Genomic DNA, 24183 nt, shown 5'->3' on the forward strand with positions numbered 1-24183 from the left:
ACACCATAGACAGAGCACTTAAATGTTGAGAAGGTAGACTTTGTGGAGGCCTGTAATTAAACAATTTGGAAAGCTGTTAAAGAAGTGGCTTCGTTACCCAAGACTACATGATAATCTTTGAGGGATAAGACACTATGTAGCTCCTTATGTTCCACATTATTCTAGAACCCTGGGGACATGAAAATCCCTCTGCCATGGGCCATTTTAATACATTGTGGAGCTACAAATTGTATATATAGTGTAAAGTGTGATTGACTGTTCTAGTCGATGAAGCAAATAGCTCAGATAAACCATGTACATGATCGCAGTGCATTACAAAGCAGATTTAAGGCAGGAGTGCTGTACTTGAATGAATTGTTCCACTCTGCGACTAAGTGCATGACAGTCCCCTGTTTGTTCTGATGTATGTGTTGCTCTTAGTTTTCCAAAAAATGTTACAGCTGTAAGTGTTGGATATTTCCAAATATATATTTATGCTAAATATTTATATTTATGTATACTTATGCATGTATACTTATGTATATATATATATATATATATATATATATATATATATATATATATATATATATACACACACACACACACATATTATATACACACACACGTTTTTTTATGTAAATAAATTACTATAATACATTGAAATATAGCATTATGCATCTAAACATGGTTTATGAACAATCCAATCATAAGCCAGCCGAAAGGTTTAGATGTTGTTTGTTGTGCTGTATTTTTCCTTTTGACAAGACAGCACAAACAAGCGAAGTAATTCTACCTTATCAGAAACAATTCACATGTTCCAAACCAGTATGAAGGTTCTTTACCTGCTGCTCCTTTTGGCTCTGGCACGTGCATAAAATGCCTCATAGGACTTAGGCTTAAGCTCGAGAGCCTTGGTGGCAAACTCCTCAGCCATGCCAAAATCCTGTCAAGAAGAATAGTGAAAGGCAGAAGAGAATTTGAGTGACAGGAAAAAGGAACGGGGGAAAAAATGAAAACCAAATACCAATCACGCAAGTTTAATGCTTTGTCTTAACTAGACCCATGAGAACGGTTTGTGCACTCATGGCAGCACTGCTGCATCCTGGTAGTGATGTTTGCATACTAAGGAGCTGAATTTACTTGCTCACATTCTCCCTTAGCCCTTCATTCTGCTCTGGTGCATGAATCTGTAATCAGGAGACTCTTGTTGAAATTCTGTCCTTGAATCTGAGGTCAGAGTTTGAATGAAGAGCCATAACTGTCAGCTCTAATGATGCACTTTAAATGTTTAATAGTGGCAGATCCTATTAAAATAACCATTAGAACTTCAGGTTGCCTGTGTAATTAGGAAACACATAGTGACTCTCTCTTTATCTCTCTCTCATATTCACGTAATCTTCTGCCTAATTGCACTCAAAACACTTCTGCGAACAGCCTGTGAGGCTCATCTCCTGAACCTAGACAAACCATTAACAATTATCCTGGAGGAGAAAATTAGTGTGCAAGTCATCAATATAAAATGCCTATAGCCAATGAATAAACTTAAGTCTGTTTGTTAAGGCACATAGAGATGTACTGTCATCCAACAATCGTTAGGGATGTAATCGAAGCCTTTAACTTCTATCCACTGAAGTTACGCATATACTTTGGTTGACATACATTGGTTTTGCGGCGGCAGCGGGACAGGTTGAGATACAGGGAAACCCGGAGCTCTCTGAATGCCTTCAGGTCTTCCCCAAAACCTTCCCTCGGAAACTTCCTCAGTGCATACTGATACCTCTGAGCAGCTTCCTTCATCTTCCCTTTCTGAGAAAGAAGGAGAGAAGGAATACATGAACATTTTTAATGAAATGAAAGAGTTTCAAAATCTCTCAAAAAAACTGATCATAGGTTTAAATGTGGTTTTTCCAAGAACTGTTTGTATGTGACTCCTCAATACCATGGCACGATCAAAACGATTGGTTTATGTAAAGCAAATCTAGCATTTGTTATTAAAAACAGTACAGCTTAAACACGTCACAAGCATTTTTATATAAACATTTTCAAAAAATGAGAACTTTTTCTTTTTTAGATCTACAGACCTTATAAAGCAGGTTTCCCTCCTCCATGAGTCTCTGCAGAAGTATGATGAGGATGTCGGGTTTGGAGGTGGCCATGGCCCAGGCAGCATTACCTTCAAGAAAGAAAGAGAGAGGTCAGTCCTGACAGTCAATAACACACAGACCGGCTCAGAGTATGACTTTCCTAATGCTTGTACCTGATCGTTCATAAGGAGATGTTCTGTAGCCTTTAGCAGTGATAGTGACAGCAGAACGGAAAGAAAGAAAAAGAAAAAAAGAGAAATAAAGCATAAAGAACAAATGCAAGGAAAACTCAAGAAGAATAGATGTGTATTGAAATTTGGAAGATATATCAACTACCACTGAAAATTTGGGGTTGGTGCAACGCTTTTGAAATAATTCTAATAATTATGCTGAATTTATCTGATTAAAGATGAAGTAAAAATAGTAATATTTTTGCAAACCATTTCATATTTGAATCTAATTTTAAATATATTTATTCTTGTGATGGCAAAGATTAATTTTAGCACTTCAGTCTTCAGTGTCACAAGTTCCTTCAGAAATACTTCTAATGTTGATCATTTCTTACTGCTACCAGCGCTAAAAGAATTGTGCTCCTTAATAATGATAGTGATTTTTTTTAACGATTTTTTTTATTATTTTACTGACCCCAAACCTTTTAATGGTAGTGTATATAACAAAGTAGTTAGATTAAGTGATAAGGTATGAGAAACCCAATTACTATATTCCCAATATACAGTGGCACAGCTTCAAGTGCAGTTATAAAATAAATATTACGCAAAATCAATTTTTTTTTAAAGCATATCCATCATGTGCCATCCTTCCACTAGACTATATAACTCATAATGTGTAATATATGGGTAATAGTTACAAAGCTACAAGACGAACTGGTTGTTTGCATAAGAGTTGTGACTATATTAGTTGTTTTAGAACAACTAAAATATATCAACCAATCAGCATGCAGGATTGTAATTGTCTTGTTATAATAAAGAAATAACATGTTAAAACTGCAGAAGTGCTACTTCAGGCTTACTTAAGGACAACTATAGTAACTTGTGTATAAAAGTATTCATTGGCAGACTTTCCAAAACAAAACCTCATGAGATGGTTTGGATGAGAGTTTGACATTTAAAAAAATGGAAACTAGATATTTTGCTTGTTCTGCAGTATTATTTGAACAGCTAGGGGAAATGAGCAAGCAAAAATTTGCTAACCTCTAGATTGCTCCTTTCTAGTGGCTAACTGGAAATATCAGCTAATGCTAATTTAAAACATGGGTCATCTTTCAGTGGTTATGGAGCTTGCACTCAAAAGTGGAAGATTTTTCTTTTCCCCAATCCACACAGGAGCTTTTCTAAACCATGTCTAGTATGTAGACAAGACAAATCGCACCACAACGTCATTAAAATGCGTCTGGAAAAATCATTGCCATCATCAACCCCAGACTGGCAGAGACGGTCTCCGTTTCAGATGTAATTAGACGTTTTTAAACTGGAGGGGGAATATGCTCTCATAAGGTTTGCACTCTGCGACTTTGAGTAGAAAGCTGAGTGGACTTCGCTATAAAAGACTTTGCCCTGATGCAGAGTGTGAATGACAGTCCCATACATCACCAGCGTCCTACTTAACTGTAGGCTAACAGTCCTGCACGGCTCTTCTGCGAATATGGCCTGGTTTCAATTGCATTTAGGACTCAGCAAAGGAACGCTGTGCTTTTACTCTCCGAGAAAAAGGGAGAACAAATGGAACTCGCTACATTCTGGATTTAGAATGGACAAGCCCCTCCTGAGAACCTGACTGTGGCGATCTAGATTCTAGAGGACGGCACATGAACCCAGGAGATATACAAGAATGTGTGTCATGATGTTCTGAGGTGAAACTCACCCAGTTTAGCCCCTTTCTTCAGCAGAGTGACCACGACTGAGGTGTTTCTGCTACCGATGGCCCGGTCCAGAGGTCTCATGCCACTGTAGTCCATGTGTTCAATCGCCGCTCCGCACTCGACCAGGTAGTGCACCTGAAATCAGAATGCTCAGATATGGACCTTGTATAATCCAGAGATAAAAATTGTGTTTGTGCGTTCACACAGAGTAAGGTTATCTCGGCTTACTATGTCTGCGTCTCCGTAGAAAGCGGCCAGGTCCAGCGGGGTGCGTCCATGCTTATCTGTGTGGTCAATCTGAGCTCCCCTCTCCACCAGAAACTCAACCACTTTCTTCTGCCCTTTCAAACATGCCCACCCGAGTGGGGTCAGACCTTCTTTATCCACTGCTGTCATACATGCTCCTATAATAAAAACACAATACTTAAAGAGTTTATTTGATGAAAAAAACTTGACACACACACAGCAAAAGGTTTGTTTAACACACACATTTTGTAAACAAAAACTTTTATTATGGATGAGATTAATCGTAATTAAGCTTTTGAAAGCACTAGAAAAAACGCATGTATCATGACTTTGATATTGAACGGAATTTAGATGACAGAAGGCATGTAGTACATTCCGTACAAACTTTTCATCATGTTTGATCATGTTGATAATTCAGAAGCCTTAGAAATTAGCATATTAAATAGGATACAGTAGGCTTTATAAGGCTAAGGTATATAAGGACACCAGAGTCACGATTACTGACCCTGTGAGAGCAAGTAGTCCACAGTCTCAAGGTGTCCCTCGCTTGCAGCCACCATCAGCAGAGAGCGACCATGTTTATCACTGCAATTCACATCTGCGCCACGCTGCAGAAACAACTCTGCTATCTAGAAAAGAGAAAAGGAAAGAGTAAGAGAGATTAAAGATGTCAATGTAAAATGACTTTCTGTGTAATAACGGGCCTTACCTGTGTGTGTCCATGTCGAACTGCATTAAAAATGGGTGCCACCCCTCTGCGATTTGTCTGTGCTACACTGGCACCTTGATCCAGCAGAAACACACACCCCTCTAGTTTTCCCCGGCCAGCAGCAGCGGTTAGAGCTGGAGAAGATGCGCATGCTCAAAATGATGATCTAAACAGCTCAACAGACTATCACTGTGTGAATGTGACTACTTTCCTACTATACAGACTGCAAAGTAAGTTTTAAAAGAAAGTACAAGATAGACAGTATGCGATTACAGACACAGCTCATGTCTAAGTTTTTAAATCTTTCAAAACAGCATTTTGTGTTAAATTAAGTTTGACTTGTTATGTCAATTATCTAATAGAACAATGACTCACAATAGTTTTACACTAAAACATTAAATTGTACTTAAACTACAGTAAAATAACGAATGCGGTGTAATGTTTTGTCTTTACAAACCTGTTTCACCCCACAAAGTATCGTGACCGTCGATCTGCACTGAAAATTCATCATTGTTCAATGCAAGCATCCTTTTTACCACCTGTAAATACAAAATAATATGTGTGATGCAAAAATGAATATTGTTATGAATATTGATTCAAGATAGTATGTACTCAATATCTGGGTGTTGAATGTGTGTAGGTGTAGTACTAGTGTTACTTGCTTAAAGAAAAATGCTACTTTTTTTGAAAATAGGCTTACTTTACAACTCCCTTGGAGTTAATCAGTTTAGTTTTACCGTTTTTAAATTAATTTAGCAGACTTCTGTTTTTGGCAGTTGCTCTTTTAGCTCTAGTTTAGCATAGATCATCGAATCTGATTAGAATATTAGCATTGCGCTCAAAAATGACCAATGTTTTGATATTTGTTTCAGTAAAACTGTTTGACTATAGGGGAATTGAAAAACGTGTTTGATCAGAAAACCTGTGAATCCAACAAAACGCCACAAAAAATAAAATAAAATAATAAAAATAAATAGAACATTTATTTTTTTTATAGTCATCTAATTCTAAATAATTTAATATAAAAACAGCCGACAATAATCTATGGTATATTTTAATAGCTAAACGAGGGAATGTGTGTTTGGTAACTGTTTGTTGTGTGTATGTGTGGTGCGATATATCCCGTGTGTAGAGTGTCTTCAATACCTGTGTGTGTCCCATGCTGGAGGCAGCGATCAGTGCCTGCTGCAATGCCTTGTTTTTTAGGTCTGAACTCCACTCCTGCTCCAGAAGATACTGCACAATCTCAGCATGACCCCGCAAAGCAGCATGAACCAGTGCACACTGACCGCTCTTATCAGCGTGATCCACCTAATGCACATAACAAACACATACGGTATGTTTACAGTTTTACTTATAAAACTGCACTGAACACATTAAATGATAATAAAACTAATTGTATTTCCTTATAGTTTTTTCAGTTTTTTTGAGCAGTAATCATATAGTTTGTCATGTTGCACTGTTATTGACAAGCTCTTGTTAATAAAAAAGCGGTAAAGCTCCTGCAGTTCATCTGTAATGCTAGGAGAAGGTAAAACTGAGGTGGAACACCTCGTACACTATACAGTACACTGTGTGCAAAAAAGATTTAATAATTTAACAATATAAACTTTTCACAGTTTGCAAACAATTGTTTATGTAACCAAAGTTACCAAACCACAAAATAATTGCAGTCTCTTTTTGTTGATTGACATTTACATGCACACTCTATGAAGTATTTAAAGTTGGAGATTCTCACAGTATAGTTTTTGACAAAAATTGACAAGTTTGATTGGATAATGTGAACACTTTTTTCTGAACTTGAGTTTGTACCTGTGCCAAAAAAGGGGGTATTTTGTATGTCTATTTTTAGTAAATATTGAATACCTTGACATTGTGTCAAATTTTTAAATTATGCTTTAATTACTCTTTGCTTCCCAATTTAACCCCTAAATAAATACCTTTTGCCGAAATTTTGAGGTTTAAGGTTTAGGTTTGAGTCTGGTGAAATTTTTGAATCATCTATAGCCGGTTTGTGTATTAAAAAGGGTCTCAACTGACCTTTGCCCCTTTTTTGCATAGTAAGGTGACAAGTGGCAGATGTCCAGCAGCTGAGGCGTAACAGAGGGAGGTCATGCCGTTCTCTGACTGCCCGTCCACTGGTGCCCCACACTCCAAGAGCAAAGCAGCCATCTCCAGGTGGCCCAGGTGAGACTGCACACAGAGCACTGGTGCACTATTCAACACCTCAGTACGGTAACACACACTCGCCCCTCCCAGAATCAGCAACCGGGACACCTGTGGACAAAAACATAAAAGAAAATTATCATCATGCTCTAAAAAAAAACATTTTTACAATCTATAGGCTCAGTTATCAACTCGCAATATACAATAAACATTCAGATTCCACCACATGCATTGTTCACTGACAAGCTGTGCAAAATTACACTAATAATGAACTTGGATTTGTACAGCTTTTCAGTGACCAACAACTCTGTGTAGTAAATGCTGCTCAATGTGAAATCACGCGTGTGGTGGAATTTACCGCTGATTACAGAACCAGTTTTACTGAAAAGACACGCATTAAATATTTATCAGACAGCTCTACATCCATTTACAATCTACAGCTTCAATCTACAGAAGCAATTCACATCTCCCATCTATATCAATTTACATATTCAATCTATGGCCTCAATCTAGATGCAATCTCAATTTACAGTCTACATTTTCAATCTACAGCCCCAATCTACAATTTCTATAGCCTATGTCTTCTACAGTCTTAATCTTGAGGCTGTAGATTTTTGATTAAGGCTGTCAATTTTAAATTGATAATTTGTAGCCTCACTGTATAGTTAACATCTTTAAATTGTTATTTATTATCGACAGTTATAATTCAACATCTATAGCTTCAATCTACAGCATCAATCTACATACCAAAATGTGTCTTCAATCCACAGCCTATATCTACAATTTACAAATGCAAGCAAATCAACAGCTTATCTATGCTTTAATCTACAGCATATATTCAATATACAGCTTCTATATAATCTACATTATCAAACTACATATGCACTCTATAGCCTCAATATACAACCTTCTGTATATGTATATTATACAGTTTTAAATCAATAACTATCTATAGCCTCAGCCTATTACTTCAATATATGCTCTCAATCTCAACCTCTACCACAAGGTTCCTGCCCAGAATTTAATAGTTTTAATTTCACGTCATTTTGTTAATGGGTGATTAGGGGAATCCATCCAAAATGTTACAAAATATAAATGTTTTGCCTTTTGTGAAAATGACTTTACTGATTAACTAAACTCAGTCTACACTAGATAATGAAAGACGCCAGGTATGAAGGATTTCAAAGAACAGCCTCTGATCTCTGTGAAGATGCAGTTAAGGTCTAAAATACTTAATATTCTGGAATATCAACAGCAAATGCATTAATAGCACATGTTCACACTTTGATAATTAATATCAAGTATAGAAATGGATATTAAGACTTTGCAATAATTATTAAAGTGAAAGCTTAACTTATTATACTTACTGATAGACATTGTGGGTTGTGGTTGTTACTAATTGTGTGACACTCCTGAAAGAACTCGAAATGAAAGAATTGGGAAATGAATGCAACCTGGCTTTATTTATTTTTTTGTGGACATGGGCAGTGCGGTAATGGAAGCTTGATTAAGATGCTGGATGAAACGAGAACACATTAAAAGCAAAGGAAGCAGAATCGCATTTATTTATACAAACACAGCAGGAATTAATGAGCAGCTCTCCAGCCAAATGGCTGTCAAGGACGCTGGGGTGCACACATGGACTCAGAGTGACGCTCGTTTCATTAAAACTCCGTAGGAGAGGAAATTACAGGGAGAGCGGAGTCTAGACTGCAATTAACATATAATAGATTTAATAAATAAATGCAGTCATTACGTAAGCCATTTTTCAGTAAGCCTCAGCACTAATTACTATGTTCTACGTGACTTATGAAATCTTGTTCATTGTGGATGACTCAGAACTCTGTAAGGCTATAGCTCTTCTTGTGCGGTTGAATGCGTCAGCCGCGGTAATTGTTGGAGCAGTGTTCTACAATTCAAGAGTGTAACGCAGTTGCTCATTTTTATTCTTTACTCAAGATTGATGCTGCTTTATATGTGCACATTGAGGGCGATTACGTGTTTATGTTGTTTTTTGTGTGTGCGTATCCTCAAACCTTGACATTGGGTGTGTAGAGGTTTCTGAGGGAAGAAAGAGCTGCAGAGAGGCTGTCTGTACTGTAGCTGATCCACAACGGTTGCAGAATACTTGACGAAACCCCGGTTCTTTTACCGTGACCCTGAGGACAGAGGAGGAGAGGCAGGAAGAGTTCAAATGCAGGTCACGTACTCAAACAAACAGAGAGAAGTATTCTGAGCGTCTGAGTAGTCTACCTTGAATATGTGAGCTTTAAGAATGTGGTGGCCAAGCTCCATAGTTTGCTGGCGGTTGAGTTTCCCTTCTTGACGTGAAAGCATGAAGGCCATCAGTGCGTGGCCACTTCTGATCACCAACATCAATAACAATTCATTAGAAATCGCATTCATAAATGAACACCATCATTGAAATTCATCATAAAAGTGCCTCTCTTGAAAAGTGGCCCAAGTAGAGAATGGTTCCTTTTAAAGGTTTTAAAAAGGTCATATTTCCTTTCTTCCACTCTGATTAACACATTCTAAATCAATGCAGTAACCATGTCTTGAACATTTCTTTATGTGAACAGATGATTTGAATGAATTTAAGAGAATAAAGATCGATAAGAACAGTGAAAGAACTAGAATTCTTTTATATAATTGGTAATCCATTTTAACCGTTTGCAAATAACATTTTTAGTCACTCTTATCGGTAAGCTAAATATGTGAAAATTCAAAACATCAAAATGTTTTTTGTCTTGTCGCAATCATTTTAGAATAACATGAAGAGTGAATCGATTTAGTGAATATTTTCAGAAAGAATGTGAAAATTCATTTGGATACTTGGATATTATTGTTGGTCTTTTCAAATTTCAGGTCCCACTTCATTTTATGTGGCCTTGACTATTAATCATTTAGTACAATGCACTTACTGTGTAAATACAACATTGTATTATACTTTTTAAAATACCTACACTTCCTTAAACCTACCCAAACCACCAAATCTGTCCCTAACCGTAGCCATATCCAACCTCAACAGCAGCAAAATTGATTTGAAATACAATATGAATACAATAACTTCTTTTTTGATGCAAGAACATAGTAGTTAAGGCCATATGAAGTGGGACCAACATTTCTATTAAGTTTAGATACTTACATGATACCATATTGCACTCTTTCATTGTTAAAAACTAAAGCATAATCCTGGAATGTAAGTTTGGTGTCTTAACATTGTCTGCCATCTTTGATTCGATTGGCCATCTCAACCATTTTGACATTGAGAGTTGTTTGACTGCTGAGGCAGAGCAGTATAAAAATGTCACTTAAAACTGTCACAGCAACAAACAGAACAGCTTCAAACATATCAAATATTGAGGAGGGATGTGTCTCCCTCAACGCCTCTAATGGTTACAGCCCTGGTATAAATGGCCCTACAGATGCTTATCTGTCCTTATAGACAGCAAAGTTGTTTTTTTTCTCTCTGAATCACAGTCCATGAACTTTTATTTTTATGAGTCCATGTTTGATCTGTGTTAAGTGGGTCACTCTTCAGTTTATAACAGTGATGAGGCCTTTCTAAATGAGTACACAAAGTAATGTGTGCGTGTGTGTGTTTAGGTGGAGAGATAATTGAAGTGTCTACAAAATGAAAGAGAACTACACAAGAGTAATTTCATGTTCAAATGCTACACACACTCAAATGCATTTTAGTTACTCCCTTTATGAACTCAATTAACAAACCAAAGAATCACATAATAAATGACCGACCTATACAAATACTTCACACGCTTTGGTATGTGGTTGCTAAAGTGTTCTGATAAGGGTTAGCACACAGCTATTAACTTTCTAAAAAAAAAAATAATAAATGTATATGTACTGTATATATGTAAATGTTTTTCAGGTTGTAATGCAACCTAAAAATGTGACTTTGCCAAGTTTCCTATTAAAGTCTGTACGCTGATTTTTATGTGAAGGACCCTGGTTGGTATTGCCTGTTTTTATCTGGCTAAGTAAAAGAATAAAAAGTTGGGGTGAAAACTGGGATGAATATCGGCAGTGAGGCTCAAAACAAACATTGAATGCAGTTTACTTAATAGCCACTGGTGCTATTAATAATAAAGGTTTTCAGATTCTTACATGTAATATCTTTAAGCCTAAACCTCTCTCCGCAATCAGCTGATTCTAAAGATTGCATTAGTCAAATCACTTTTAAAACATTTTTATTTGCTTGCAATAGATTCAACACATTGCTGTTAAGCTGCAAAAGTGCTTTAGTACTTTTAACGCATTGCAACTCAGTTGTTGGGTTTCTGAGTATTTTGAGCACACTCAATATTTGCATACTTTAGTGTTCCCAAGCACTTTGCAGTTCACTTATTAAAAGTATAGAACTTCATTTTTTGTGTGAAATGTCATCATTTGCTTACCCTCAATTTGTTCGAAATCTTTATGAATAGGGACTTTCACACCGGAGGAATATTTCATATAACCTCCTTTAATTAACATCTTTTTGGCATGTTTGCACCACAGGAACAGGGAACGATTTTAGTTATTTGAGTAAATTAGCATCTACTTCAGAGCAGGGTCTATCTTAGCACAACAGGGTCTAATATCGTTGATTTGATTACACACAATGTCTCAGCATTTAATAAAAATTAATTAAAAAATGTTAGTGCTTAATCTTGTCATTATACACTACTATCTCTTTATTCTCCTGTTTGATACTGCTCAGTGCTTTGACGCTTAGTTTTTTTCTTGTGCACTAATTTGCTAAGCTGAATAGCCAGAGTTCTCCTCCTTGCCGACAGGCTCCCCCACTTAAAACCAACTCTGTCCGACTGTCAGTTATAAAAAAAAAAAAAAAACCCAGACACTCAAATACCACATTGCCCAACAGCACAAGCTTAAAGGAACAGTTCACATAAAAATGAAAATTCTGTCATCATTTACTAGCCTTGAAGTACTTCCAAATCTTGTTTAAAGAAAATTTATTTTGGGTCAAAAACATACTATGGAAGTCAATGGTAACCCAAAACAGCCTGGTTACAAACTTTATTAAAAATATCTTTCTATCTTTTTTTTTGGGTAAACTACTCCTTTAATGTGTCTCAGGCTGTCAGCTGGTTTATGTCACTTCAAAGCTTCTAGTAGCTTGTGAAAATGCAACCAGGAAAACTGCCCTAGGGAAAAAATGTTTGATAGTTCTTAATAAATAGTAACTACCCAGTGTGAAAGCCCCCAATTTCTTTCTTCTGCAGAATTGCAAAAGATGATTTTTTGGAAGAATGCGGGTAACCAAACAATTACTTGTCCCCAGTGACTTGCATAGCATTGAGAAGATGGCTATGGGAGTCTGCTATGGAAGAACACTATGGAAATGATGAAAGAATTTTTTTTGGGGTGAATCATTCCTTTAAAGTTAGTCAAGACATTCAGGAACATTTGATAGTTACAAACAGGTACGTTGTAGCAGAAAAAGGACTGGGAACTCATACTGGAGATCTGCCACATTTACATGCACTTTCTGTAAACTGGCAATAAGCTACAACTACTGTGAACACCTTAGCAACTTCATCCTGACCTTAACAAGCACCAACACCACCAAACTGAACTACTCTTGCTCGTGTCAGACAAAATGTCATCACTGCTTACCTTGGTTCGCAGAGGAAGTCAGTGCTCTCGCCATCCGCCCTCCATACGAGCCACTCCCTAAAGGAGGGGTGGCAGAACATGCGCGTTCTGTCTCGACGGCCAATCAGAAAGCAGGATAGAGAGTCCATGCGCTGTTGGAAGTCCTCCCACTCCAGCTCTCCTCTCATGGAGCCAGCGTTTAGTGCCCGGAAGAGCTGTTCATCCGTCAGAGGGTGCAAAGATGCCAGAGCCACGTTTAGCAGTGGCAATACTCGTTCGAATGCTGAGGCCGATGGGAATTTCATGTTGCACTGAAGCAGGTAGAGCTCAGACAGAGACACAGGTATAACCTTATAGCTGGAGCTTTTAATGACCAGGTGACCCTTCTCAAACAGGTCAAGGGTTAATTTTAAATAAAGATATGAGCCTTGGCTGCGGGCAACAAGGTGGGCACTGAGTTTAGAGATGTTCGCTGGATCGGCTTTGCCATTGATGGCAATGTTGCTAAGGATATCAGGGCTGTGGTCTATACGGTGTTGGATGTAGGAGGTGAGGTCAGAGGTTATATCCTTGTTGTCATGGAAATCATCCATAGTAATGATGGGAAAGGGAAGGAGACTGGTGACTTCCTGTGATGATCAACAAAAAAAGACAATGCAGAGACTTATAATATGAACATAAACCAAGTTCTTAAAAAGGTACTCTTTGCATTTATGTTGATATGTTCGTATGATTTGGAAAAACTCTTAATTCCAAAAAAAACTCTTATACTTACTCTTACTTGTAACTATATATAAATATAAACAGTAATAACAGTAACAATAATACTGACATAGTATTTCAATTTAGATCAATTGTTTTCTATTTTGATTTTGTATTTCAAGTGTCATTTATTAAATTCAACAGTCATTACTCCAGTCTTCAAAGTCAAATGATTGTTCAGAAATCATTTGAATTTGCCGATACAGAGCTCAAGAAACATTTATTAATGAAAATATTGTTTTTAAATGTAAAAACTGTTTTTTTTGTTTCGCCAAAAAAAAATCAAATAAACAGCAAAAACATGAATATATTTCCTTTTATAATATATAAAATTAGAAAATGTTTTTCTAAACTGCATTCATATTTCACAGTGTTACTGTTTGCATTGTATTTTTTCATAAGATAATACAGCCTTGGTGAGCACCTTTCAAAAACATTTAGAAAACCTCTATTCCAAACTTTTGATCTGTAGTGTATTTTTCAAGGTTTTGTTTTAAATATAAAACACCACAAATTGTTCATTTACATTTTTGGAGTCACACCACATGACATTTTACAATATGATCTAAGCTTCCCCCATGTGATAACAAGGTTACATTATCTGATGTGTCTAAAAAGGCTTGACACAGACTCGTTGGGATCTGCAAGGGTCCTCCCCCAAAACTCCACAAAATGACCATTTTCTGACAATGCCTGCATAACTGGTAATACAGCTTTCTGCCTGCTGCAAATGGAAAGACATGCAATTAAATATAAAAAAGGCTGGGATTTTAAGGGATGAAACTTCACTGGCTGTTCTGCACCACAGCACAAGAGTAACGACCAAAGAACTCCTATTTCTTGAATAATTATAGTTCCTTTCAGATTACGGTTTTGTGCTGTAACCACTGACAACAGGCTGCCCTTGATGACTGCAAGAGGGAAAATTAATGAATACTACAAGGACCACAAAAGTCTGTTCATTTTTATCTTACTGCACACCCTCATCATCATCTGTATGCGAATCACGACAAATGTTTTTCAATCAAAACAACTGCAGGATTAATGTTGTAGAATAAACACCGGCAGCCTGGTTGTGTGGGTTGTCTGGCACTTTTAGGTCACTGCTCTGAGAAGTAGTGAGTGAGAGAGAAAGAGACAGTGTACGTGTGTGAAAAGTGTATAGGGACACGCGTAGCATCTGCGCTGTTGCATCACAGCCCTTATCCCCTCTTATATAAGCTTGGTTCCTGCAGGCCGGAGTCCAGCTCTGATCAGACATGGATTACACACACACCCACCCTACAACACTAGCCACTGACCAGCATCCAAAACTCACCACCACTTCCACTCGGAAAGCTCAGACAGCAAAAGGCACTTCAGGACACCAGGCATTTTAAAGCTTCTCAGTAGTCTTACCTTGTATCAAAACCAGCAAAAAAACAATCTAGAAAACTAAACTAAGGGTGCAGCCTATGCAAAAAAACAACTTACCACTAGATTGACCCTGACGGTCACAATCAGTTTAAGCCAAATAGGAAATTTAGAGATGATTTTGGTGATGAAAGATGCAATGGTGTCTCCATAGTCTGGTTTGTGGAACTCTGCCTCATTAAGACCGTCCACTAGGATGATGTAATCTTCTTCTGGAATCTTCCGCTCTGCAAAACACAACAGAAACAACATGGTTAGACCAACTTGAAGTCAAATGCGGGCCACGAGTTTGTTAAGAGTTGGGTATTACGTGGGTGTGCTCAGGTTTTTCTTTTGTAAAGTTAACAGGAACAATGTGTACTGCTGGATTCATGTACTAGGGTGATTTTAGAACACCCAGCACAATAAAACCCTGCATGCTGCTTTCTTTCACCATATGTTGAGTAGGAAAAAGTGCCTGCAGTCTGTAGTGAAACTCTCACTCGCACAGTTTTTGAGTACTTGCCATTTGACAAATAGCTGCACCCTTCAGAATTTAATTTGTTGAAGGAAGAATTCACATAAAAATGGAAAATATTTCATATTCGGGGCTCAGCAACACCTATCCACGTTCACTTTCATTGTATAGAGTAAATTAAACTTTCTACCTAACATCTGCTTTTGAGTTCCACAGAAGAACGTAAATCAGGTTTGGAACAGCATTAGGGTGAATAAATGATGGCACAATATTAATTTTGGAGTGAATTTTTCCTTTGAAGTCGCAAAAGTAATTACTTCCATAGTGTGGTGCTTTTTGATGTGAAATAAGATCTTCAACAAGAAAAATAAATGTAGGGCAGGATCCAGTTTTATCGATCAATGATTGATTTGATCATGAAATGAGGGCATTCAATACCAGAATAGAGGGAAATTTGAATGTAATTCTGCATTCAGTGCAGAGGATTGAAAAACAGCCAATACAGAAGCTTTTTTACTAGAAAGGTAGATACTGAAGGTCATGGTAACTACTTAAAGCATCTCCAAATATACTAAAGTAACATTTCTTTTTCAAATCTATCCTTATTTTTTAATATTGCCGTAATCCTAAAAAAAATGGGTACAATTAAAGTAATGCTGCATTAACTACATCAATAGCTTAAAACAAAGCCTTATTAGCTATTTGGCAATAAATTAATTAAAACACCACAATAAGCTTCAAAATCAAAAACTTCAAAATAAAATTGCATATGAAAGTTTCATGAGACACAGAGACTGTACAATATAAAAAGGCTACAGCTGAATAAACCCAATGATCAGAAATATGTGCACCCTGGTCTCCCGGTACACAGGAATGAGCGTCATGTTAATTTTACCCAACAATATTAATATAGGCTGTTTGTCTCTAATCTGATGTTGCAAACCAGGAACATTGATTTTCTATCAAGAGTTCAGAGTGACAGTTCTATGTCTTCATTTCCATACTTGAAATTTGCTCTAGCCTCATTCTCTAAAATTCCTGTTAAGTCCTTCATCTGTCGTTCCTTGTGATCCAAGCCGTTTCTGAGGACCATCTGTTCACATCCGTTCTGGGCCAAATTAAATGAGGCAAGAGCGCTCTTCTCCCCCCATTACCCCCGAGTAAACATATTTAGTTTTTATGTGATGGTGTGATTAATGACAGTAGCATGCGATACGTCTCACCTTTGCGTAGAAGTGTGAGGGGCTCCAGGACTCCCTTACGGAAGGCAGCAGCAGGGTCCTGGACACAGGAGCGTAAGCTGAGCAGGCTCTGCAGGTGCGTCTCTCTGAGCAAGAGCTCTCGATAAGCATTGAGGCGAGGAGCTCTGCACAGTAAAGCGGACACACTGTGCACAAACTCTGGGACCAGGCATGTGTATGTGTTATCTGCCTGACAATAGTGATAGGCCACCACCTACAACAAAAGAAACAGGAGTGAAAGAGAGAGAAAATAGATAGGAAACACTGCAACTAGGAGATTTGAACATGTTGTTCAAAGGGATTTTTCACCTAAAATTTTCATTATTTACTACTCTTTGGATTCTATACAATCTTAAAAGCAAATTAAACTGAGTATAATATCTTGACAGCAGGGCTGTGCTTCCTAAAAGTACTTTAAACCCAAGTAGATAGACATAACTGACAACAATGGCCTTTAGGATCTACTTTTGCTTAAAATGCTTTGAGAAATGGCATGTATTGTGTGGTCGAGGATCCAAGGTGACAAGAAAAAAAAACCTAAAAATGGAACATGTGACTTGTGTGCTATCATATGATGGCTTTAATGAGGATCGGACTGAAACTGATATTCACTGAAAATCTTTATGGCACATCCATGAGAGAAGTAGAAATGAATCACTCTTTTATCAATTTGTTGATCCATTTAAAAACAATAATCTGAATGATTTCTTAATGAATCTGAATGATCCATTTCACTTCACTCAATGACTCAATGACCCAACAGCAGCAGAGCGGAAGATTATCAGTGTACAACGAATTAAACGTCCGTCTGTTTTCACATTACTAATTTAACTTCAGAAGACTTGGAATATGAAAGAGTCATATGCATGACTTTTATAATAAATAATCCCTCTTTATAACCCTCTTTCCTCACCAAGAGTCAATGAACGTCATAAACGCATCAATATGGGCAGTCATGTGTTGAAATCGTTATCTTTGCAGAAGGTACAAGACTATTTTTGTGCTTAGTTTAAATGCTCTTCCACTGGGAAGGAGGGTTTAGGTTTTGAAAGTTACTGCACTGTAGGCTTTCAAAGCACACGGAGCTCTTTTATCTCAAAAGATCAAGGAAAATCTGATTCCTCATGATATAACCCCTTAAAGGTTTGTTTGAATATCATGAGTCCCAAATCGTTCAGAAATACCGGAGAATCCAAGCCTGTGAACAGAAGTGAGAATGAAATCGTGGCCTGAAACGACTTTCTGCCGACAGATGGCTGATTAAAAAGACGTGACTAGAAGACTCAACAGAGAGGGTTCAGGTCCAGATGTAAACGGAAAACACGCACATGCACTGGCACACAGAGCAAAGTGTTGAATATGCATGTGGCATGCAGTTTGCCTCTGTCACAGAATGACACATCTAAAACATTGTGCAAAATGTCATGCCTATTTATAAGTAAACATGAGAGCTGCTTGGTGGAATCTCTATTTTGCTCTAAACTAAATTGAAGAACTACCATTTTTAAAATTGGCCAATAAAAAAATAAAAATAAATTAATAAAAAAAGGGTCTATTGTCTGGAAGTGGGCGTCATTAAAGTTCATGTGTTTTGGACGAGTGGCACGAAGCCCATTGTAATAAACTATAATTATATATGTAATATAATTAGAACATTATTCACATAATTAAGGGAAGCAATTAATTAAAGTGCAGATCCAATCTGCTTCAGAGACAGGACTCTCTTTATTAATTTAATATTTATACGAATATTTTCCACTGAATGAAATGCAAGTTAATATTACTCGACTGTGAACTTATTTACCCAAACAAATAAATAATACATATAGCACACTCACAAAAGTTTTTTCTGAAGGTTTTGAAAAGTCTCTTATGCTTACCAAAGCTACATGTTTATTATTTTTATAAAAAAATGTATTCTAAAAAATGCAGTAAAATGGTAATATTGTAAATCAATTTTTTTTTCTATTTTTATATATTATTAATATAATTTATTCCTTATTCCAAAGTTGAATTTTCAGCAGCCCTTACACCACCTATTTGAAACATAAATATTTTATAACATTATGCATGTCTTTACTGTCACTGGATCATTTTAATGCATCATTTCTGAATAACAGAACTAATATATAGTGTTCATCTTACTGACTTTGAAGTAGCATTTAGCTTTGGTGATGGCATTCAGGCTGTGAAAAATATAAATAAACTACAAATAATCCTAGACAATATTAGATTTCTTAGATAAATGGTTGAGTTGTGTGTACCTTGCTAGCCAGTCGTTTGACTGTGCCCTCTCGGTGCCGTTGCGTGTCTGGGGTCGGGGGGCAGCTGTTGCTGTGAAGGGGACTCTGTGAGGGGGGGTTTAGCTGATTGGATTGATGAGCATCAGCCCTTCGATCTACAACACAAAAACACACAATTCCCCTATTATTGTACATAAATGTAATAAATACATGCATGTATTGCAGAAGGTCTGAACTTCTAGATACTAACACATATCAGTAGAAGGTTACAAATTCAATGACAGAAAGCCTCGAGTCTGTGTGATCCAACACTTCTCTATATTGCTACTTTTGAGTTTCAGTTTTTTCATATAGTTTCTTGCAATGACATAAGGATGAGTAAATGCAAAATGTTAAACTATTCCTAGAGGGACATCTTACTCTGGGGTGTAGCTTCAGGGCTGTTGGAAGCAATCTGTCTCATTCGTCCACCATGACAGCTGAGAGCCACCAGCCGTGAGATCACTGCCGTCTTTCCGAAACCGACGTTACCTATGATGACAGCCCCTCTACCCTCACCGGCATCTCCACCCCCCGTAAGCACCTCCTCCAGCCGCTGAAACAGCCAATCACGACCCACAAACACTGCATCCATAGAGACGCTGGGCACCTCAAACAGAAGGGGTTTCAGCATGATGTCCACTGGTTTATAGGGCGTGAGACGAGCTGCAGGGTTCAAACAAGAAGGATGTAAAAAAAAAAAAGAAAAATAAAGATAACCCCCAAAAAATGTAATTGTCCCATCATTTACCCCCAGAGCTGTGCTTTTTATAACAGGAGTTATGCACTTATGCACAGGCAAATCAATGCAAGACATATTTTACATGAAGTTGGAATGAATCACAAGGCCTTAAATTGAAACCCTATATTTTCTTTATAAATGTCATTTATATATTAGGTTACATGTTGCTCCTTAGGGTAGATGTATTAATAAAAGTTAATGTAGGATTTTCATCTATTTTGGCAAGTTGTAGAGGTTAGTCAGCACCTTTATTTTCTTGACTGCGACCTCCTGTATGAGCTCCGTGCCATTGTAAACGCATGGAGGAGCGCTGGGGAGCGTTCCTCTGTTCGTCCAGATACCGCAGCTCCTCCAGTTTGGTACTGCTAGTGGCTGCAGGGAGAGAAACGGAATGAGAGAAATAGAGTCATTTAGGGTTGTGTTTGGCTCACAGACAGCGGAGAGATTACATGCCACCTCTGTGATCTCTGTGAAGAACAAACACAATCTGCTGCTGTGTGTGGAGAAACACGTGTACCCAACACCCCACCCACCCCAATTCATTTACACACACACACACACACACACACACACACACACACACACACACACACACAGAGAGTTTAAAGATGGAAAAACACACAAAAGTATATGGGGAAAGTGAGGGAAGCTGTTCTACTTATTACTTCCTCTAGGCAAGGGAAAAAAGAAAAATGAATAGTCTTAAATATGTTTCAGGATATCTGGTATACACTGCATTAATAAGAAAGCATCCATTACATAAAACATGATTTAATATGCATAATATTTGGCTTTAGAAAAACTATTTTTTTTGGCTTGTTACCCCTATTTACTAGGCCAGTATCATATAGGTACTGATATACAGATTTTGAGTACTAACATACCTCTAAAGTACCTATACACCTTTTAGTGTGTAACTTTTAAAAAGTTACCACCCCAGCTGTGCCTTTTTCCTGTATAACTCAGTCTTAATTCTTCCATTTATTCATTCAGTCCATCAATGGCTCATTTCATTCATCTTTTTCACTGCCCGCCACACTTCACCCCTCCCATTTCACTCAATCTCCAATCCTGTCCCATAATCTAATCCGTTTGAAACCCATAATCTCTGCAGACGGGCATAAACACAGGGATGATGATTGTCATTTGTCACGTTGCATTCGTTTGTGAGGGACTCAGATGTGAAATCATGATCCTGCTCTTTGAAGCTGCACAGATATAAACACATTAGCTTCCTTTTTCACCACTCTGTAGGACAAAGATCACCACAGACAGGCACTTGGCGAGACATTTTGCTTTGTTGGAGTCATTCTGTATATCCGACAGCAATTTCCCTATTTAGCTTTACAGCAACAGGAAATCAAAGCCACCCGCTTGCAGAGCTTTCCACAAGCCGCAGGAAGAGAGTCAGCCAGGCGATAGTGCACTGAGCTTTTTCCTTCCAGGACATGCTACTACGTTTAGGAAACAAGAAACAAACAAACAAACAGACACACACACACAACCGGCTGCAGACCTTTATACTAGTGATTAACACTTATCTTCAACAAGAATGCCAAGTTGCACATATACCAATGCATTTATTCACATTAACAGATTAATTAGTTAACATTAGCTAATGTATTAATTAATATCAACAAAAAATTAGCCATCCCTATAAAAGAGATTTATTCAAAGTTTCATAATGTTAATTTATACTGCATATACATATGTTAATGAGGCAGCTAACACACATTAGAGGAACAATGCTAATTCTCCTTTTGGGGACTGATTTAGGGTTATTGGTGAACTTAAATATAAAGTGTGAGCATGCTTAACTAACATATGCAAACTAACGTGGTTATATTTTAAGGTGTCCTTGTGATAGTGTAGTTGGACATAAGTAATATGAGTAATATAACTAACTACACGCACTTACTATATGGTTAGGATTAGGGTTTGTCTTAGGTCTACTTGCATGGAAATTATGTATTTTCTTGTTATTATAAATGTAACAGAGACACTGCACAATAAAGTATTAAATAGTCAATTTCTTAATTACTGCTTTCACTGTTGTTTCTGGCCAAATGAACATCGCCTTTAAGCAGACTTTAAAACATAAAAAAAAACTTTTGAAAAGTTTCTTTTCCAAAGTACATATACAAAATAATAGTATTTTACTGACATGGCTAAACACAGCATTTTTATCTAATCTCATTAAATTCAGGTTGCACATCTTGGATAAAATACAACTTCTTGTAGCATTGTGCCAGAAATTACATGAACAGTGGTGCAGAAAACACTAAAGTACCAAACTCCTCATCCAAATTCGATAAAACAGTGATAAATGATGCAGCATGTAATGATTGATTGCTCACCTGCCACAGAATTTGGCCGTGGCATAACCAAAGAAGTGCTGTGGTATGCGATTGGTCCGTCCATAGGTGATGTCACGACAGGTGCTGCCCCTCCTGTGGTGCTTGTTCTCACCTGGGCTTCACCAGACACCGCCGGCTCCTCTGGGGTGATGGGAGTGCAGGGTGGATGGGCGCTACGCCCATTCTCACCCTTTACACCCACACTGCCATCTTTCGCCCATTCCAGACTAGAGCCACAGCGCTCTTCATTCTCACTGGAACTGGTGACTGTTGCTGCAGGATGGAGAGAAAGAGAGAGATGAAGGTGAATGAGGTGTGGGGGGAGGGGCCAGATATTAATGGAAAGGACACAAGACAGAATGCCACAGAAGGTCAAACCAGAACACTGTGGAAAAGAAACCGGGAGTTAACTATCCAAGGCAGTTTTTTTGTAGAGACCGTCAACAAACACTGATCTTAGAGTGTAAAGACGTAAAATAGAACTCGTTTAGTTAATTGCTTTCAGACGTTTTCCTTTAATGCAGCCGTCTTTGACCTTACTTTGCTGCAACCAAATAGAAAAAAACACTATTTTGGGCTTTAGAAAAACCTACGGATGTCCTACTTCAAGAAACCTCCGGCAGACCTGAAATATAGACACAACGCTGTCCCAGTTTTGATCGAGCGTATTTCAGACTCATGAGCATTAACCGCACAGGCCAACAAAAACACTTCAAGAAAGTTAACAAACAATAAACAGCTTTGATAAGTCAGTCTCAGGAAGTCTTGCACTCGCATCCTGTCTTCCTCACAGTCCTGGTTTTGGTGGTGCGTAAAATGTAATAAACATGCACACCTCTGTTAGCATCTCTAAATGTGTAACGTGTTGGCAAAAACTCACAAAAAGCACTGAGAAAAGCAGAAAGAGCATATGGGAGTGAAAGTGACCCCTTATAAAAAGTAGTAAAAAAGTCTGACATTTACTATTAATAAATAGAATTAATTCCATAAGTGCTCTACGCACTAAACTGCGTCAACAAACCAATCACAATTCATGGAGATTCTTACTGAACATTTACTGTACTTGTTGACAATTTGCACAATTGGCAAGGAACACAAACCAAAACAATAAAGCACACCGCACATGAAAGCATTTGGTGACATTAATGCATTTAAAGTTGTTTTGCAAGCTAAGGGAAACTTCTCTTACCATTTATCAACTTTCCTGCCATCCCAGATATATACAATTTATTTGTCCAATATACAAAAATATTAAAGTAGGGTTTTATGGCTTACTGTCATGTTCACTTTGTGTGGTTTTTGAATTGTCATCTTTTTTGCACTTACATTGTTAGGACCAAGGATTGATTATTTTTCTTAAAATTATTTGGGTTTAATAAATCATATTTATATTTATAGAGCAATGAAATAATTTAATTACCGGGTTTAAAACAGACTTTGGAGACTAAAGTGTACTTCTCTTAAAAAAAAAAAAAAAAAAAAAAAAAAAACTCTAAATAAAATTCTTTGAGCTGACAGATCATTTAAGCCGTCAATAAAATCATAAGGCATGATTAGTGAGCTGTTTGTCAAAAATATTCCACAAACAAGCACACTTTTGAAAAAAAAACCCAGTTTAAACATAGTTTATCTTCCCTTTTAAACCAGCATTCTTTTTGACTGAACTTCGATGATTAAATTCTATCAAACAAAAAACACAAATGACTTGAATTTAGTTAAATGTCATTTCTGTAATTTCAGCAATAAAAATGAAAAATGAAACAATGTATTGAACATTTTCTCTTGTGCTTCTGACAGCTGGATGGCGGACCAGCTTTTAATTCAGCCCGACAGATATGCTTTCACACGCTTGGCTTGAATAGAACATTCATCAGTGAGTTGTTTCTCTTATTGTTTTGCGTTCAATGTGAAAGAGACTCTGAATTTATCGACACAAACTTTGTATGAAGCCTGCATGCTATATGCAAGTGTTTTAACTCCATGGAAAATGGTAGCAAATTAGTGGACTTTGAGATAAAGGAGGACTCTGCAGGGAGGTAGATGTTACCTATGATCCCGCTGTCCTTGCTCTCCAGGGTTGAGCTGGGTGTGGTGATGATGGTGGAGGTGGCAGTGGAGCATGTGCTGGAGCAGATGACAGGAGGCCTGCTGTTGGAGGTGGTCTCTGGTAAGGTGGAGCAGGGGCTCTCAGCGCTGGGAGACGCCGTACTGCTGGTCAGAGTGGAGCAGGGACTCACGCCT

General features: G+C 37.6%; 1 protein-coding gene across 2 annotated transcripts in view; it reads right to left on the reverse strand.

Moving 5' to 3' along the window:
- tanc1a (tetratricopeptide repeat, ankyrin repeat and coiled-coil containing 1a) overlaps nt 1-24183 on the reverse strand; it is a 61743-nt gene that overhangs the window by 2333 nt on the left and 35227 nt on the right. For both annotated transcript variants that reach the window (XM_043241535.1, XM_043241536.1), the window contains 21 exons: nt 23990-24183; nt 21943-22215; nt 19832-19957; nt 19225-19509; nt 18826-18959; nt 16544-16775; nt 14924-15090; nt 12710-13317; nt 9320-9428; nt 9103-9225; nt 6941-7177; nt 6047-6211; nt 5358-5439; nt 4901-5034; nt 4697-4820; nt 4174-4349; nt 3948-4080; nt 2240-2269; nt 2064-2155; nt 1642-1788; nt 825-925 (listed from right to left, as the gene is read on the reverse strand). The exon at nt 23990-24183 is cut by the window's right edge and continues 17 nt beyond it. In XM_043241535.1, coding sequence (XP_043097470.1) covers nt 825-925; nt 1642-1788; nt 2064-2155; nt 2240-2269; nt 3948-4080; nt 4174-4349; nt 4697-4820; nt 4901-5034; nt 5358-5439; nt 6047-6211; nt 6941-7177; nt 9103-9225; nt 9320-9428; nt 12710-13317; nt 14924-15090; nt 16544-16775; nt 18826-18959; nt 19225-19509; nt 19832-19957; nt 21943-22215; nt 23990-24183 — 3672 coding nt within the window. The remainder of the gene's footprint in view (nt 1-824; nt 926-1641; nt 1789-2063; nt 2156-2239; nt 2270-3947; nt 4081-4173; nt 4350-4696; nt 4821-4900; nt 5035-5357; nt 5440-6046; nt 6212-6940; nt 7178-9102; nt 9226-9319; nt 9429-12709; nt 13318-14923; nt 15091-16543; nt 16776-18825; nt 18960-19224; nt 19510-19831; nt 19958-21942; nt 22216-23989) is intronic.

Source organism: Puntigrus tetrazona, chromosome 6 (genome assembly GCF_018831695.1).
Source record: "Puntigrus tetrazona isolate hp1 chromosome 6, ASM1883169v1, whole genome shotgun sequence".
NCBI lineage: Eukaryota > Metazoa > Chordata > Actinopteri > Cypriniformes > Cyprinidae > Puntigrus > Puntigrus tetrazona.